Source organism: Corvus brachyrhynchos, unplaced genomic scaffold (assembly GCF_000691975.1).
Source record: "Corvus brachyrhynchos isolate BGI_N302 unplaced genomic scaffold, ASM69197v1 scaffold48, whole genome shotgun sequence".
Taxonomy (NCBI): Eukaryota; Metazoa; Chordata; class Aves; order Passeriformes; family Corvidae; genus Corvus; species Corvus brachyrhynchos.
Genome location: NW_008240027.1, coordinates 910,895 through 929,747, shown reverse-complemented (window position 1 = coordinate 929,747; position 18,853 = coordinate 910,895). Strand labels below are relative to the sequence as shown.

Genomic DNA, 18,853 nt, shown 5'->3' with positions numbered 1-18,853 from the left:
GCTCCCGGGGCGCGGAGATTAGACCCCCCCCTCCCTTTTCCTCCGGGGATTCAGGCGGTGAATCCACCCCCGGGGCGTCGAGTGCCGCCGGGAGCGGGGGTCGCTCTTGGACCGGTCTGGGGGGACCCTCCTGCGTCCATTCCGCTTCTAAAGAAAGGCTTTTTTTTCTTTTTTTTCTTTTTTTTAACAACAACAAAAAAAGAAAGTAATTTTCCACTGTGTTGCCAAAATTAGAGTTTTTAAAAGGAACATTTATCCACCGGAGACTTGCGGGGTGCGGCCGCCGGGGAGCGGGGCTGGGGCGCATCGCGAGTGTGACCCGGGGGATCCGCCGGGGCTTCTCCCGCTGTTCGTACCTGGGCACTTCCAATGGCTTCTCCCGGTGTCCATACCTGAGGGTGGCTTCTCCTTGTTTTCCTGTGTAACTCTGTGACGCGCGTGTGAGTTCCAGGCTCAATCCCGTTTACTGCGATGAGCACAGTTAAGGTGTTTTTAATTAAAGTCGTTACCCGTGACTGTGTAGTTTTAATTGCCTAATTGTTGCTCTGGAAGTTAGCGCTGGTTTTATGCCGATAGCATTATTTTTTTTGCCTGCAGCAGGCCGATGGTATATGAAGTATTCCCAGGTATTATCCACTGGCGTGGTTAGAGTTCCGACTTCTGTTTATTTGTTATACCATATAAAAAAAAAATTTCATAAAGCAAATTCTATCAATGAACATGTGTGTTAAAGAATATATATTTCCCTAAATATTTTCTCTGAGTTCTTTTTCAGTGCAGTGGCATGTCTTGAGTAAGACTCATTGGTTGTGGAGGCTGGTTGGCAGTAAGGCTGCCCACGGTGATAAATCATGTTTTAAATTTCACCAAAGCAAGAGTAGGACAGCTCATATTGCATCACTTGCTCAATTTGTTTATTGGTTCTTAAGTAGGTCTCCCACTGGCTTCATTGGCAGGCCATTGTATCCAGTGGCACCCTCAGCGCTATTTAAGGCTTTTATTATCTCCCTGTATTAATAGAGGACCACTGAATACTATTTAACAGGTATATTGGAGGTTTAGTTTTGTGCCAGTACTTGGCCTTTTCTTATGAGAAGGGCCAGGGAGAGCAGTTGAGAATTCTTTTAATAAAAACAAAGCAGTAGTTCTCCCTGGTTTTTAATTCTAAAATTCCAGAACAATATTGGAAACCTTAAACAAGAAGGTTCTAGTGGTTGAGAAGCAGAGCCTGCAACACATTCAAAGCAAAAATGAAATTGATAGTTTAATTTTACTATCCACACTGAGTGACATCTGAAATAGTAAGGAAGCCTAAATGATGGAAAGTAAATTAGATTTTTAAATTAGGTAATGTTTGAAGATGTTGGAGTATTACTACATTTATTTCCTTGTTAATATTCTGAGATGTTTTAGGAAAAAGTAAGGAAAGATAAATCATACCAAAATAATTTAAATGACACTTTAAAAAAAATCAATTACAATGTTAGGCTTATTGCTATGCAGAGGAAGAAGGCTTTGCACAGAAATAAGCCTTTTACTTTAGTCCACCTATTGAACAGAAAAATGTAGACTAGGGAGAAAGTGTTTGTCTAGCTTTGGCAGTAGAGAGGCCTGGAAACAGTCTTGAGGAAATGGAGAGTCCATTCCATTTCAGTACTGCTGGTGAGTTACCTGGCACAGGCATGTGTGTTTTTATCTAAATTTTAAAGGCGTTTTGAAACACAGTTAATTTTTTTAGCCGTGTGCAGGAAGGACTTGTTATTTTTGTCTCAATATGGAGGAAACACCTCAAATTTAGAAGTTTAAAATTAATGACTTTCAGGGAAGATGTGCACTATGTCATTAGTTAAGACAAGACTGCTTTACATGTTTACTGATTTTGTGGAGGGGGAAAAAGCTGACACCCTACAGCCATAACAGCCTGAAAGCTACAGGCAGGATAGGAGCTGCCTGGAACTTTAAATGTGGAATGAGAAAGATGCTTCTGTGGGCAGCCAATTCTTCCTGGATAGTTTAAGGGTTCCCCTTTTAGTGTGTATTGATACATCAGAATGGAATTTTGGGAGTCCATAGACTTCTCTTAAATGTAAGAGCGTATTTTAAAAAGTGGAATTTTGCTTTTGTGTGGGTGCAGAAGCTGATTCCTAAGCTTGCTAATCACAAAGAGTTAACATGTATCTCAATGGAGAGTTGGGTATTTTGCCAGCACTCTAGGGGAGAGGCAGAAGTTGTTTAATTGCAAGTCATTTTGCTGTTTGCATTCTGGGCTGTGGGTGGGAATTCCTTTTTTATCCAGTTTTATTTTGCCTAGGTGTACTTGGGGTTTTTTTACAGCTGGGAGTCAGCAACTTTTTATTAATTTTCTGGAAATAGATGTGTAGTAAATAACTTCTTAAATAACTCTAGGTTGTGTCAGCATTTTTCTTTGCTTGTTTCTATCAGCATTAACTGTTACTGTTCAAATCAGCCTAGTAACAGTTTTGAAGAATGGTAAAAGTAATGAGAATGGATGTATTTTCATGAAAGGGTAGTATATAAGAGGAAAGAAGTAAAACCTTAATATTGCCAGTTAGATTCCTATTATCTGTAACTGCTTTCTGGCCCTAAGGGAGGTTGATACCTTGAACAGTAAAATCTATGTGAAATAGCATCATATTCTTATACTGGTCTAGCTGCCTGGATAAAAGAAAAACATGTGGAGTGTAGCATTATTGATGTGGCAGTTTTATCAGGATCCATTTGAAGAAACTGCGGATTTGTTCAGGATGAGTGGGGAAAGTTTATAATAATTATAATTCTGGTCCTGCAAGAATGATGCTGTCCTAGGCTGAAAAGTGTCTCAAAGCTAATGACAAAACATGCATGCCATACAAAGTTAAATCTATGGTATTTTCTTCACTTTTGCTCAGTTTTTGAAGAAATTGATGGAAGAATCCTGCATTCAAACAACAGAGGAGTTCAAACAAGGTGTAGGATTAAAGAGCAAGCTGAAAAATCATGACTAAACTCAGTAACAGTGGCAAAATAATTGTGGTCACTTCTAATTAGCCTGTTTACTTCATGGTACCAATTCAGATTTTTCTAAAAGTATATACGCTGGTGGTTTTTTTAATTAGCTCTCCTTGATTTTTCTTACATATCTTAATTAAAAGTTTGGTGCTAGTTGTTAATTATGATGTACTTGTTTAGCCTTTTGTTTAGTCTTTGTTCTGTTTATGAATGCTGCCTTCGAACAGCACTGCTCTTACTCAAACATCTTGCACGATAGTTTTCCTTGGGGGTTATGGAAATGATAATCAGCCTTATGCTTGCTCTGTTTCCAGGTGCCAGTAAGAGACTCTCTGGAAACGAGAGCTCAACAAACAGACATTTCATGTTCTGCTGTCACCTAGTCCAGTTTGTCAAAGGTGGAATTTTAAAGTATTAGATTGCTTATCATTAGCCCAATCTGCTAGGGGGATTTTCATGATTCTGCCTTGGTTGGACTTAAAAGTTCTGGTTTCAGTGACCTTCTTTGTTTTGTTTTGTGTGGAAAGAGGGTTGTAGTGGAGAGTCTAAAAGTGTTTTGTCCTTCTTGCAGTCTTTCTTATTTTGTTGGGTTTTTTTCCTCTCCAAACTCTGCAGCAAGTATAGCGTAGAAGCACAGAAAACTCTTAACCTCTTGCAAAAGGAAACAGCATGTCAAATACTACAGTATATTACTGGATTCAGAAAGCAATTGACTTGTGAACCAGGCTTGGTGAACCATTTTATTCACAATGTCTTTTCATTACTTATTCAGATAATTGATGCAATGTTTGAAGTCCCTGAAGTGCACAGAAGCATCTGCAATTTCATTGACATACTAAACTATTTTAGAAAAAAAGTACTTCAGTATCCTCACAATAGACAAAATATGCAGCCTTTGTTTCCATAATGATTTAAAGTTAATGCATGGGAGGTTGGGTTTGGGATTTCCATAAATTAAGGGGTGTTCTCACCTTTCAACAGTTGGGTTTTTAGTACTGAAAAACAAGTGCAGCTTCTCTGTGGGTTTTGTATGGCTTCAGTAAAAAATAAGCATTCTGGTGCTTCCCCCTGGTTATAAAAACTACTAATAATAAATGATGGTATCTGTAAAACACTAATACTTCTGCAGTCTAAGAACACATTGAACAGATGCCTCCTGTTGCCCTCCACTTCATTGTGTTTACTGGTGCTTCATGTGGCCTAGGTCATATTCTTGTTTTCGTGTTTCTGAGTGCTCCTACAGCCTCTTCCCTCTGAATGCAGTCAGCTGCTCCCTGATTTGGTTTACATGCTCTTAGTGTCTCCCTCGGGTTCTCTCCATTCACCCGTCTTTCACAACAGGCTCTGCAAGCTTTGTTAATCAGCTCATCCATTTGCATTAGAAGGTGGGTTTTTTTCCAGCACAAGAAAAATTGTTTTCACCCCTCACTGCTTGCTGTCATTCCTTAGTTTGGAGCTTCCTAGTTTATCAAATTTTTCAGTTGCTGTACTTAGAGATAGAGCTACACTTTTCTGTGGGGGGTTTTTGCATGTGTGTCCATCTATGTTACCTGGCCCCTTGCCTGCCTTTATGAAAAAAAAGCTTACTTTTTCTTCTTGATTGATTTCTTCCACTTGGTTCCTTTCATTTTCTTCAGTGACTAGTAGTTTTATCACTTCTGGGATTTCATGCACTATTTCCAACACAGTTGACTTTATTTGAACCATTGTCCTCCATATTTTCATGCAATGTATAGCTAAAGAGTCTTTGTGTACCTGAAGTCATTGCATCGTGCTGTTGTTAGTTTGCCTTCCCTTGTTTTTTAGGCCTTTTTCAGTCAGGCAGAGTCACTTGCTGTAAAACATCTATATGCCCATGTTTTCTTATGTCCAATATATAAACGGGATTTTCTGAGCTTCCCAACAATCATATCTATTATATATCCTTTTGTATTTAGTTTTTCTTGTGAATGCATAATTCCAAAGGTCTCTAAATGAGTGTTTTAATTTCTCAATTCAGGCATTTTTTACATTCTTGTCAGTTTGTTTAGTTGCAGTAGCCCATGTAAAGTCACCTTTTGCCAAGCTGTTGCTCACTGCTTATACAGAACCTCAAATTGTCAAAGGTATATAAAAACGGGTATTGTTTAAAAGAAATAACTTCTATTGAAGGAGCTTTCCTGTTGAGATGATGTGATACAAAGCTGGTCTGATACAGACTCTTGTATCCAGGTCTGTCATGTGCCAACATGACATTTAATTGTTGTTCCTCATTCAAGTACCTCTGGTTTTGAATAACTTCTGTTTTGTTTTATTCCTAGTTTTTCAAGTCCTTTCTCTATCCTGCTTGTTTGTTGGTCATGTGTTCCCTGCTTAATAGATTTCTAACCCACTGGCAAGTCTTGAACAGATGGCAGAAAGGTGGAATTTTCAGAGATTCTAAACTACTGCTGGTTTTGCAAAATCAAACATTCAAAAAGGGTCTTAATTTGATCTCTTCCTTTCGAAGGGACAGCAGCAAAACTGGATGCTGAAGACTTAGAAAAGCATTGTTTCCACAGGACAAGGTTCCTGCTAGCAGCCTAAATGTGTGGGAGATTATTTCTGCCATGCCATGATGAGAAGAGATAAAGCACTTTGTATACATTTACTGGCATCCTAGGTAACATCTCATAATCCAGACAATTTACTTCTGGTTGATTTGCGATGCCTGTTGGTGTTCACAGTACCAACCTTTCTGCTAATGTACTCATTGCTGAATTCTGCTGCTCTAAAGAAAACATCAGCTTTAATTACATCTTGGAAGAGTCTTTCAAATCCCTCTCCGAGTTTCACTCGGGGCTCCACTCTGTGGTTTGTACTGGGCTCACTGGAGCTCTTCTTGGGCTCTCTCAGCAGCAGACAGCACGCAATTGCACTGGGTTTGCTCTCTGCAGCTCTCCTTGGATGTGACAGCAGTCACAGGGAGTTAATAAACACAATATATGAAAGCAGTGAAGGAATCAAAGATGAAAAGAGATTGGTAGAAAAGGAAAAAATGGTATCTCCTGAACTAAGTAGCACATTAAGCAGATTGGGTCTGAGTGGTTTGTTTTGCTTTTTTTCTGTCCTGAGGAAGAAGCATGATATTTGTTGGTCAGAAAAGCAGATTCTGGAAGAATGATGTGCCTAGAAAGGGAAGACTAAACCTCAGCATGGTTAAAGATGGTTGCGTGTTTCACTCAGGGCTGGGATGTATCCTTACTGTCCTGTAGTCTCTCTGACCTGCATCAATTTCCTGTGTAGGTTGTTTCTGTAGGAGTCAGCTTAAGGATCTCAGACTTCTGTGCAGGTAAGAAGAAGCTCCAGGAATGTCCAGCAGGCAGCTTGTTGCAATATGAGATATAGAGGAAGGAGCAAGAAGCAACAAAGACTTCATATTTGGAATGCAGTTCTGTGTCATGCTGAGCACTTTCAGTCTATCAGATAATTTACACTGACTGAATAATGTCAGGAGATTTTACTGTTTCACATGATCTGTGAAGCCTCTCTTTCCCAGTAAGTCAGAGGCTTGTGATATCTAAAGAGGACTTACCCTGTTGTAATAGGACAGCCAAATTTCCCTCTTCACCAGTAGGACCTTAGGAAGAGAAGTGCCACTTTATATTTGCCACAGCTGGCAGAGTGACTGGAGAGGTGAGGAACTTCCTCTCCAGCCCAGATATCTTCCTCTGGCAGCAGTCAAGACAAACTGATGCCAGATTTCTCTCCTCTTGTCCTCTGCTGGTATGTGGGGGAAGATATTAAGGTCAGCCCCAGGCTCCATGTGCTGTGACAGCGTAGGTTGTTCCCTTTACACAGATGGTCTGGCTAATGAGAGTACATTGCTGAACAGTTCTGAATAAGGGTTATTAACACCCAGAACTAACTACACTTCATGGAACCACGGAGTTAAATCATCTGTAGTACTAGGATGCTCTGTGTGGTGCATGCACTCACTTTTTGGATCTGTGTGCCTCTCAGTGCATCTTAGCAGTCTTACCCTACAACTGTCTGATTAAAAATCCCATCCCTATACCTGAGATACAGTACTGGAGATTAGAGATGGAGCTATGCAGCCTATTGTCTGTTTTTCCATCCACTTTCTCAATGGTAAAATAGTCTACTTAGAAACTGAAAGGCCAGAGTTTTGCCCTCTGTGCCCCAGCCCTGAGCTTAAATGGAGCACCTGGACTGGGGTGGTGGTGGAGGCTGCAGGTGGGGCCCATCAGGGCACTCAAGCCCAGGAGTACACCTGGCAGTGCCATGCTCCCAGCTTTTCTTCCTTGCCTGACTCCCTGAATCTCATGCTGCTCTCTGCAGGTCACTCTACTGGAAACCTGTTTGAAATCTTGCCAGGTTATGTTGCTTTTTGTAGTGTTGAACAACACATTTGGGATCCTCTTGTGGTATGGGAATGTCATTGGCTGATGTGCTTTTTTCCCTCCTTCCTGTTAACCTGTCAGCTCTGATGCTCAGCAGCTGCCCTTTCACAGAATGGGCTGAGTTTGTGGGCAGGATAGGAAAATGCTGAGGAGCAAATTTGGTACACTGGAGCATCTGGCCTGTTCATGTTAATCTGAATCTTAGAAGCAGTCTCTTCTGTAGAAATTGTGAGGGGGTTTTTTTCTGGATTCTTAAATAGATGAATCAAGTAAAGCCTCCATTAAGCTTGATTGCAGTGTTTTTAAAATTGTTTCTATCTGGGTCTTGTGGAAGCATTTGGAGCAAGATTTTACTGTGTACACTTACATGTTGTTTTTTTCCCCAACATTCATTTTTAGTATCTGGTCTTATTTTGGTTTGCATAGTTGATGTGACTGTGAGATTTTTTTTTTCCTTCATTCATAGCTTAAAAGCTTAAGAAATGTGCAATAGCATCTAGTTTTGACAGTTTTTTTAATAAATTACTGTTATGATCCTAATGATACAGAAGGAGAGGTTGGCTCTGCTTTCCACATGGAACAGCAAGTGATGAAATCATGGAGTTCATTACTGGAGGAAATTCTGCATCTGTCAGCAACATGTGCAGAGCTGCAGTCTTAATCATGGCAGTGTTCATACCTGGTGCTGTGGGCACAGGCCCTGTGTATGGGAGGCTCTCTGTTGGTGATGGCTGGTGTCTTGGACATATGAAGGCCTGGCTGATGCCAGTGGAAAGAGAAAAGAAAGCCTTTGTGTGTGTCAAGTCAACCAGGTTGCTGAGGATTGTTCTGTGCTAGTAGGAGTTTCCTAAGCATCAAAGTCTTTGTGCCTGTGTGGCACCTGAGCAGTGACAACAGTAGGAATGGATAAAGCCATGTCATCATCCTCCAGCCTGGGATGGTCTCCCAACCAGCTGAAGAGTGTGGCTTCCTGAACAGATGATAGCTCCTATATAATTGGCCTCATTCTGTGTTGACAGTCTTCCAGTTAAGAGTGAGGTCAGTGGGAGTAATTGGTTAATAGCATCATTGTGTCTTAAAGTTAAATAGCACCATTAACCTCAAAGGTCATGAGCTGAAATTTCCACTACCAAACCACAGAATTCTATGGTATGCACCTGTACTGCCCTGTTATTTTGGCAGAAAGCATAAAATTATGGAAGTAGTCTGGCAAAAGAGACAGCACGGATATGCTGTAGGGATTTTTCCATTTGTTGCCAGCAATTGAAATTCTCTGTCCAGTGTTCCACAGCATCACTGATATCTGGCTTTCCTTTACCCACAGAAGCAGGACTTCTACCACAGCAGAATAAAACCTTACCCTTTATTTGACACCTTCTAAAAAAATACGTAATTTTTTGCACACTAGGTCTGTGTTGGTTATCTGTGCTCTCTTGGAACATTTTTAAAGTGAATTTTTTTAGGCATTGGGGCTATGGAAAATGTTAAAAATAGAGGACTGTTTCGTTTATTAGGTGAGTTTAAAGTTCCTTCATTGTACCATGTCAGAAGAACAATTAAGTTTTATCTGAGCAGAGCAGGGTGTCCCTAGGTGCAGGTTACAATGCATCCAGTGATAGTATTAAAAGAAAGATCGTTTGTTGTTGCATTGGGGAATCCTTATAAAACATCAGGAAAACTGCCTGGAAGAATATAAATGTGTTCACGCAATGGAGTGAAATATTCTTAAACTGCAGGGTGATGGCCTGTAGCTGGATAGGTTTTCAGAGCAGCTGTTTTGATGTGATTGTTGCTTTTCCCAACAGTCATAAATTGGATGTACTAGAACCCTTTTTTTTTTCCTTAAGGCTTTGCTGTTTGGAGGTCCAGAATCAAAGCTTCTGTTATGAAAGCAAGATTATCTAGCCTAGAGTTCATGAAATAAACTTTGCTGGTTTTTTTTTTTCCTTTTGGTAAGTTGTTTATATGCTTCCAAAGATGTTAGGCTTTTTCCATGTACAGACCAATGTAGTCTTGCAGGATTTGCTTTGTGTTGCTGTTATGGGGGCCTTGGGTGTGGATTGTGCTAAACTTGCCTTGCTTGAATCACTACTCACTGAAGTACTTATTTGTACTTATGAGCAGCTGTGCTGAGTTACATCAAGGATTGCACTGTGGTGTTAAGAGATCCCAGTGTGGCTGAACCTCACTTAGGTGAGGGTCAGCTGGAGACCATCTGCCTTGGTCACCTGGTAAAACCATGGTGGGATTGGTCTGACCAAAGGTGGACGTTCTACTTGAGCAAGACTCCTGTGGTGATCACTGGAGACCTCCTCAGTGTGTAGCCAGTGAAGAAGAGCATGATTTTTCTTCCTCTCAGATTTGTAGAGCAGGACAGATGAACTGTGCCTTGGAAGTGCCCATTTCCTGTAACTTCCTGTACAAAGGGGTCTGGAGAGAGTTGCTGCTCAGCAGATGGGTAACCTCGGGTGAGGTAAATTCATCCACGCTGGCCTAGGACTGGTAGAGCTCATCCTCTCACATACAACTTTTCTCCACAGACTGGAGAAACCACAAGCAGCCTGACTGCTGCCTTGCCTCCTTTACTTGTGTGTTGTTAAAAATCAGTCTGAAGTAGAAAACAAATCACCTGTGGCTGTGGAAGAGGCAGTTCAGCACAGAAGTGAACTCACTCTTGGGTGCCGACCTGCCAGCTTCTCCAACTGGGCTGCACAAATCCCTTGAAGCCTAAGCACCAAATATTTGTTGCTTGGTAATTGTAACCCAAAGTTATTTATTAGAAAGTTTAACCTTCAGAACACTTTTTATACCTACTAGCCTATTTTTAATTTTTTTTAAAGGAGAGTGTTAAAAATACCTGTTGTTCATATGCCCTTCTTTAAAGGAAGCTAAAAATCATCTGCTAAGATATGTCACACTTTTGCAAAGAAAAGTTTAAAGAAATCCATAAAGCCACATGAAAATCTGAGAATTGGGTAGGAAAACCAGAGGCATCCTGATCCCAAGAGACAAGCTCCAGGAATCCTACAGGGCAAGAAGAGGTGCTGCAGATTATTTCTTTCAGTTGTCTTTCTTTAGCCCCTTCCTGCTTGTGTGTTAGTATGGAAAGTTTAATGTTGGCATTGCTCTTCTCTTAAATACTGCATCAGTTCTGGTTTTTATACCCATTACTCTCTCTGTATTTTACCTTGTTTTCCTTACTATAAAATTGTCATTTCTGTAGTCTAAATTATACACTAAAGATTTGTGTGAGCCATATTCATGAGGGAACTGTTTATCCCTGAAATTTGGGTAGTGTATTTAGGCAGCTTACCTAACCTTTATTTCTTAAGGGGTAAAATAAAACAGATGTACACAGGAAGCTTCTTGAAAGTCCTGGCACTTGTACATACAGGTGTAAGCTTTGGGGCATGAAGTAAGCTTGGTTTCTGTAGTAAAGCCATTTTAAACTTTTTCTCTGTTCCAGCATCCTTGGTTTGGGGATAGGTTGCACGAAAGGGTTTACTCAGAAATTACTGAGGGGTTTTTTTTAATGTCTGAAATTGTAATACTTATTTACCTTCTGCCTGCTGCTACTAAAATACTCTGTGTAAGTGCCAGCTGCTCTAACAAGAAGTAATTGGGACAATTAATAGCTCTTGACACTTTTTATTGTCTTTATTCTCTTTTGTATCTTCCCTGGTTCTGCATCCTTCCTGTGTAATTGCAAGTTGCAGGAGACATAACCTTTCTGCATGCTGTTCACAGGTCTCCTTTGATTCCTCCTGTACCTCTTCTCTGATCCACAAAGCTTGGAGACATCAGCACATTAATCCCCTTTCAGGTTTTTATCTTTGTTCTTGTTATTGATATTATTTGGCCTGAGTGCAAGGTGTATAGCACACTGTATTACAGATGGGCTTAAAGCAAATCCATCAACTGTTCTAAAATTAGGCAATGCTGCTTGAAAGACCCTGTTCACATTTTTTATGAGGGTTTTTTTGCTTATACACAGGCACATTAAAAATGGCTGAACTCATGTAAATCTCTCTGGTTAGTCTGGAGTTCTTCAGTGTCTAGGTCCTTTCATTATTTACAAGTAAATACATTTTAAAAATGCAGTCATAAATCTTTGAAAACATCTTCATTTGTGCTCAGTTGAAACTTTGCTAACTGTATTATACAAAATTGACAGCAATGTAGAAATGTTTTAACTCTCCCTGTAGGTAGGATTGAGTCCTGCTTGTAGTGATAGGAAAGCAAGCTGTAGGATTTAGTATGTCTGTCAAATACCACTTTTAGTATCTCTGAATTTAAGAGGAGGAAAACAAAATCAGGGGACTGAAAGCATTAAAATCTGTATTCCAAAAGTAAAAAAACTGGAAAGGGGAGAAAGAACTACTGATGTCTTACTGCTGCTAACATGTTTACCTGCAATGTACACTACCTCTTGCTTTTCAGTCTTGCAAGGCTGACAGTGGGTTCTTTAAAATGTATTGAAAATTGGCCAGGCTGGACATCCTGTGACCGAGTGGATGCTCTGTGTTGCAGAGCAGCAGTTCAGAGCTGGGAGAGGAGTGTGGAGCCAAGGACATTGCGGGTCTTCAGACATGCTGGGAAGGTGCTGAATCATTGTCTCCAAACCCTTCTTGCCCTGTAGCAGAGCTGCTGGCCCCTTTCCCTGGCTGGCCTGTGCCCTGACAGTCACAGGAAACCTTTGCTGAGGTTATCCACTGCCACACATGCATGCCTAAATCTGAGCGGCTGCCCAGCTTCCAGTTGGGGAATTGATGTGGTTCCTATCACTACTAAGGCTTCTCTCACCATCAGAGCTATTTACATCTATTCATTTTGTTACCTCTGTGCTCTGCTGTGCCCTGGAGAGTTTTGTTCCAGTCTCCTGGTGCTCAAACATAAGTATCCACAGTGGGGTTTGCAAATACACACATCTTCGGAAAATTGGCATGTGATACTTACAGCAGCTATGCAGCATCCAAATTACACATCTCATAAGGCATGAAAAAGAAAGTGGGCAAGCAACATTAAATAGCATATTTGTGCAAAAGCAGCTGAAGTGTGATTTCTGTGGGAACTGTGACTACTTGCCTAAGCTTTGTGCATCTAAATTCCTCATTTAGGATTGTAAGTGTATAGGAAGGTTTTCGGTCTTGTTTTGCATCTAGTGTCTAGCTCTTTAAGGAGCTAGATCTCTAACTACTCCTGATTTTTTTTTTTTTTTTTCCTCTCTTTTCTGGGTTCAGATCCAAAAGGTGGTAGTTTTTCCAGGTAGGTGTGTTGTATTTCATCTCCTCAGCATAAGGAGGAATTTCATTGCACCACACAGTACGTTGCATTGGCAGCAGAGCTTGTACAGCTTGTCGGTGGGTTCCACAGCAGGGGCAGGACAGGAGGCAAGGACAGGTTCCTGTGTTTCTGAGTAGATCATCAAATAAAAGAAACTAATAAAAGCTCCAGACTTTGTCAGTTATCTTTTTCACCTACTGTTTTCTCAGAAATTGTATGGTGTTTCTTTTTTATATGGCTAGTGCTCAGTTATCATGACTTACAAATTTTGCGGTGAAACCTTAAAAATTTGACTCTTCTTTTTGTCAAATACATTAATTCCCTAACCTTTAAGAGCCTGAAAAAATGTTTTCAATGTCATGGAAGGTTAGTCTCAATCACCTGCTACTGCTTGATTTCCACAGGGCAGTTGGTAAGGTTTTTATTTTGCTGGTTGTTTTTTAAATTACTCAGTAGCTAAACAAATTAAGTTATGTATGTATACACTTAATTGTAAGCTGTTCTAGTAACAGTGGAAAAAAGCCTTATTGTATAAGTAAATAAAACCTATTTAGCCATTGTTTATCCCTCTAGCCCCCCAGTCCCTGCTACCTCATGCACACATGCACAGCAAAGGGCAGTCAGCTTATTTGGGTTGACTTTTTTTTTTTTTTTTTTTTTTTTGCTTCTCTTCACTGAAATCTGACTTTGGGTTAGATGCCATGCACAATTCAGCTCTAGCTTTCCCACCTGAGTTTGTGACTGTCAGCATCACATGAATTAAATGTTTGGCTTTTCAGTTTCTTGTAATTTCATGGATGGTTTTTTAAAGTAGTTAATTTCTTCTCTCTGTGTATATTTATAAGGCGTTTGCACACCTTCATGTTCCCGTTTTCTCCTAGTGCTTTTTTTTAGTTAGTCATGCCATGCATTTGCATGGGGTTATAGGTGGTGGAGGGTATTTTAAATTATTATGAGATGTTCTGATGAAAAGACTGTGTGAGCTCAGTGTTGCTGAAGACAGTGTTGATGTGGTATCTTGAACTGGAGGCTGTTTCCGCAGAGGTTCTTGAATTACTGCATAGGACAAACCCGGGTGCTTGCATTGTGTAATGTCCTTTCCCTGCCTGTTATCTTTATTAAATCATTTTGTACATGAGATCCATCTCTTGCTTTCACATGCCTCTCCTTGGTTCCTTATCCACCTGCACCCTCCCATCTGTCAAACAACAAAATAACTCTTTGATAAAAATTAAATATTAATTTTATGATAGGATTGTCTTGGAAAAGAGCAACACTGTTCCAGGGATGTTTAGTTCACCAGAACAGTAGAAAATGGGGTGATGGAAAATGCCAGGTTGTAGTTCACAGGCAGCAGCATTTAAATGGTTTGCTATAATCATATTAGGATAGAATTAAATTGAGTTCTTTATTTTGTGCTGCAGTGGAATAGGACTGTTACTGATCATTTTCTCCTCCCTCTTGCTTTGATGATTAGTGTGAAAACTCAAGCAGCAAAAATTACGGGAGTTCTGCAGCAGTGCACGGAGACAGTGGTGTGAGGAGATCTGACTTGGAGTGTTGTGTCCTTGCACATGAGAGCTCTGCTGCTTCCCTAATAGACTGAAAATGAGACCACTGCTGCTTTATAAGAGGTCTGTTCCAGCCACATTGCTCTACAGCTTGGCAGATGGTGGCATGTGAATGGTTTCATATTGATTGGATGGATTTGCCTCGGGGTAATAAGAGTGTGGGTCCTTAAAAATGTAATTCTAGATATTTTTTCTTTTTATTTGGAAAAAAATTCAACAGAAATGTGCATTTGTAAAACACTTCTCTTTACATGAGTGGAGTGTGTGCTAATCAAAGCACTGAATTTACGTGGAAATAAAAAGTCCTTAAATAGATTATCACAAAGACCAAAAAGCCAAGAATACTTATTTACTAAGTGATTACGTTTTTACATTAGAAGAAAGTGACACTTTTAATTAGTGTTCAAGGCATATGGTGAATGAGAAAATAAGCTTATTTCATGCAAACAGAAATCGATGCAAATAACCTTTCTCATATAAAAAGGGATGACTTGAAACTCAATACATATTCAAGAAGGTTAAGTCATTACTGCATCACTTTAATATTAGTTAAAGGCCAGCAAAGAAAAATCACTACTCTGCATATACTTACTCAGCATGGATTGCTATAAGTGAAAGAAATAGGTGATGGTGCTTTGTAGGTGGTAAATCTAAAGAAGCCCTTGTCCATCTAATGCATTTATTCTTTAACCTCAGTAAATAACCCTTTTCAGTTCTGCTTTAGCACAGGTAGTTGCCAGAGATGCCCTACTCCTCCAGCAATTCATCCCAGCTGGTAAAGACATTTCATGATGCTCTTTGTTTATTGTTCATTCTCACACCTCTGCTTTGTGCTTTCAGTCTTGGGAATGTTATTTGTAAATCCTTCGGTATGAAATGACTTTTCAAATGTTTTTGTACAGCACCTAACACAAAGATCCCAATCTCATTCAAGCCTCTGGGTGTTCCTGTAGAGTGTTGAGTGAATTGGTATTTTTTATAGTAATGGAAGTATTTCTTGAGGTATTTGACCTTAAATAAAGTGGAGAAAAAAATACTTAAACAGCTTGCAGATGTGATGGAATAAGGGACAGTTTGATACCTTGGAAGACTTAGGTGCTATTGAACACTGGATCCTTTCCGTGTATTTTGGTCTTGTGCTCTGAAGCGTGCAACAGTGGTTTCATGAATGAATTTAAGCCACAATAAGTCATAGCAGTATCTTATCAAGTTGTCTTCAATTTGCTTGAAGGTACAGTTTATATTTTCTAGCAGAATTATTTACAGGCTGGATTTTGTGTTTCCATGAAAGAGCTCCTCTCATGGTCAACTTATTGCTGATTTTGGTTCTTCTGTAGTACAAACCACTTAGTTGGGTGTGTTTTCCCTTTTAATTAAACTTTGTTCTCAAAACTGCTTGGATTTTACCACTTTTGCTGAATGAAAAGCTCCTGTGTAAATTTTAAGGTCCCTTTAAAAAAAAAAATCTGTGTTAAAAGCTAAGCGATTTTAGGGTTTTGTGTGTGGGCTCGATTCTGGGGAGGAAAGGGCATAAAACAGTGACAATTTTTTTTCCTCCTGCTTGATAAGTGTAGGGGGGATTTACGCTGTATATCACAACCAGCAGCTATTCCAAGAAAAATCTTTAAGATGGTTACTTGGATCTGTGTACACTGCCCACCTGGTGGTTATGGAGTGAACTGTTACTTTAAAGAATAGTTTAAACAACAGCCATGTTTGGGGCAGGCTAATCTTGCAAAGAGAGCAGTACATATAACAGGAGTCTACAGTGTGATAAGGGGAAAATTCAGCTCACTGACTAGATGTTTTAATGTGCGAACTCTAGGGAAATAACATATTGACTATTCTGTTGTGCGCAAGAAAATTGAAGAACCCTTTGCAGACAGAGGGCTTGCAAAGGATTCTTTCTGTTTCTCTTAACCAAAATCTGTGGCAAGATGTTTGAAATCAGCAGGACGCTTAATGCTGCTTTGTTAAATAATGAGGTAATATTTTGTCACTTTTTCTGGGCAGCATCTGTTTTTTTTCTCCTTTTTCATATGTTGGTGAAGGATTCAGTTTAATCTTATGCAAGTAAGATTTTTTTTTTTTACAAAAAAAAGAAATCATTCTTCAATTTATTATTTTTTTCCTTTTGATTCTTTTGGAGAATTGGGTTGTCTTTTATTTGTGGTTTCAATCGGCTGCTGTTGCCTAGGACATTATGCCACGTAAGGCTTCTAAACTGCACAGAGTAGGTAGTTATTAACGCTGAATTGGCTTCTGGTATAGTCCATCTGGGCTCTGTATGAGAGAGCTTGCTAGCGGCTACTGATGCTAAGATACCCGCAACCTTTGGGATGTATGCGTGGTGGAGAGGGGCTCAGTGATATGAGATCACTTCTTTTAAGGGAAACTGTCATTAATGAGTCAAGAAACTGCTCATTTATGGTAAGGAGAGGGAGGGGGGGGCTGGGAAACAACCCTGTGATTTCATTTTGATATTGGATTAGCTGTTTAAGACAAGTTTCTTTTTGTGGGGATGGAAGATTGCACTAAAAATATGCTTTGCTCAGGGGCTTGCTGGCTGATGCTGGAGAGACTGTGTAGAGAATCTGATGCTTTACAAATGTCACCACCGTGATGCGGTGGTCAGTCCCTTTCCCTGAAAGATAAATGGTACTATTGGAAACACGAGAATAAGGTTGACTTTTTCAACAATAGGATTCTGCCTTTGTCTTTCCAGAGAGAGGCCTCTGAGGATGTTTGAGCATTTGTTTTAGTGTTTCTCAGAAAGGCTGTGTGTGTGGGGTGCTTTTTGGGAAAGTGGTCAGTGTGCAGAGTACCTGGATTTATAGACGGATAAGATTAGCTAATTTTTTGGAGGAGCAGCGTGCGATTATTGTTTCAGAAAAATGGCTGAATCTTGATATGCATAACGAATTTATAGTAACAAAGTAAGCTGAAGTTGAAAAGACTTAAAAATTTCTGGGTGCCTTCTCTGGTGTTATTAACCCCTGAAGAGACCTTAAGTAAAAAATTTGCATTACAAATCTAACTTTAATATTTGATGTATATTTGCACAAGAATGTATGGTAATATACTAGCTGCTGTAGCATTTTGGTGCCTGTGTGTGTTCAGTCTAAGGGGTCACCTAAATTTGAGTTAGGAAATGCATCTTACAGGCTAGTTTAATCTGTGCTAGTTTTTACTAAGCTACAAATGTGCTCAGTAAGATGCGTGGTAAGAGAAATCCTCTGCAGGCTTTCACATTGTTCCTTTTTTAATTGAATTCAGTGATCATTCCACAAATAGATTGTATGATGTTTTTTTAAATGTGATTTTTCTCCTTGCTTGGTTTGTGTACAGCTAGATTTTATGAGCTTTAGTACATTTCATATGTTTTATTGGTATGTTTAGTCTCTGTGTGTGTTTGAGCGTGTCCACAATGTAAAAAAATTTAAAATGTATTGAATGTCAGTCCCAAGCTTAGCAGTGTGGAGGGAATATTTATACTTTAAAAAAATGAAACTCGTAGAAAAATGGTTTTGTTTACATATTTTTAAAATGGTTTTGGTGGTTTGTAGTCAGGTTTTCTTTCTCTGGGAAAGAGCTAAGTGAACCTACAATGTGGCCCATCCTTGCTTTCTCGGTTTTCAGCTCTTACATTTAAAAATGCTTGCAATGATACTGATTTTTTTTTTTTAAGAAAAACATATTTAGTTGTTGAAATGAATCTGTGGATGGTAAAACTAAATGATCCTACGTGTATTAATAGAGTAATTCTCGGTTGGTTTAGTTGAGATAAATGTACATTCAAGGTTTGTTGCAATTAGAGTGCCATGCCTTTTTACTTTGGACAAAACATGCTTTAGAATAACTCTCAAGTAAGAGAAAGAAATGAATGCTTCCTAACTTGTGAGAATTCTTAATAAACTTGCTGTGGTTGGAAGGGAGTAAAATATTGCTGTTTGGAAGTGAAGTTTTGTTAGTTTGTCAGTGGCAGCGAGCAGAGGATTAATGAGTGTGCATTGTTAAGCATGTTTCTCTAAGGCTGAAAAAGAAAATTCTTTAAAATGCCCAAAGTTTGCTGTTGTTTTATTTCCTGTAGAGCTGAAGAATAATGAAGCAAGGTGGCAAAATAATTCTGAAATACTACTGTCATTCGGGGGGAGTGCCCGATAAAGAGGTGTCTCCTGTGCCTTAGATATTGTCAAGTGGCAGCAATATCAAATCCACCCCTTTAAAAATACGTATTTTTAAAAACTTCACCGGGCAGAAGGAAGGAGAAATGGGTTGATTATTAAAATCAATAGTACCTGAAAATAAATGCAGCTTTAAATGCACGTCAAAGTGCTTTTGTTGTGCCTTTAAGCCTAGAGGCAGATCATTAAATATGCATTTCTCCGGAAAGCAACTGTCGAAAAAGATAAGGTGGTTAAAATACGCCGGACCTGGGAGCGGGGAGCGCAGGAGGTAAGGAGATGTAGGCACTGGAGCATGGCCGAGGTACGGCACCGCCGGGCCCAGGGGTGGGAACAGGGGGAACCAAAAAAAAAAAAAAAAAAAAAAAAAAAAAAAAAAAAAAAAAAAAACAGAAGGGGAGGGGTGTTTTTTTTTCACACGAGC

The 18,853-nt window shown here is 39.6% G+C and overlaps 1 protein-coding gene across 5 annotated transcripts in view; it reads left to right on the top strand.

The window, feature by feature from the left end:
• ELAVL4 (ELAV like neuron-specific RNA binding protein 4) overlaps positions 1–18,853 on the top strand; it is a 100,801-nt gene that overhangs the window by 19,484 nt on the left and 62,464 nt on the right. Inside the window, exon 1 of one of the 5 annotated variants that reach the window (XM_017743569.1) lies at positions 16,057–16,230. The exons of 2 other annotated variants lie outside the window; for them this stretch is intronic. In XM_017743569.1, the coding sequence (XP_017599058.1) occupies positions 16,183–16,230 (48 nt within the window). In that variant the 5' untranslated portion in view covers positions 16,057–16,182. Of the gene's footprint in view, positions 1–16,056; positions 16,231–16,543; positions 16,676–18,650; positions 18,701–18,853 lie in introns of those variants that run through there. 2 more of the 5 variants (XM_008640752.2, XM_017743572.1) reach the window with 2 other exon arrangements.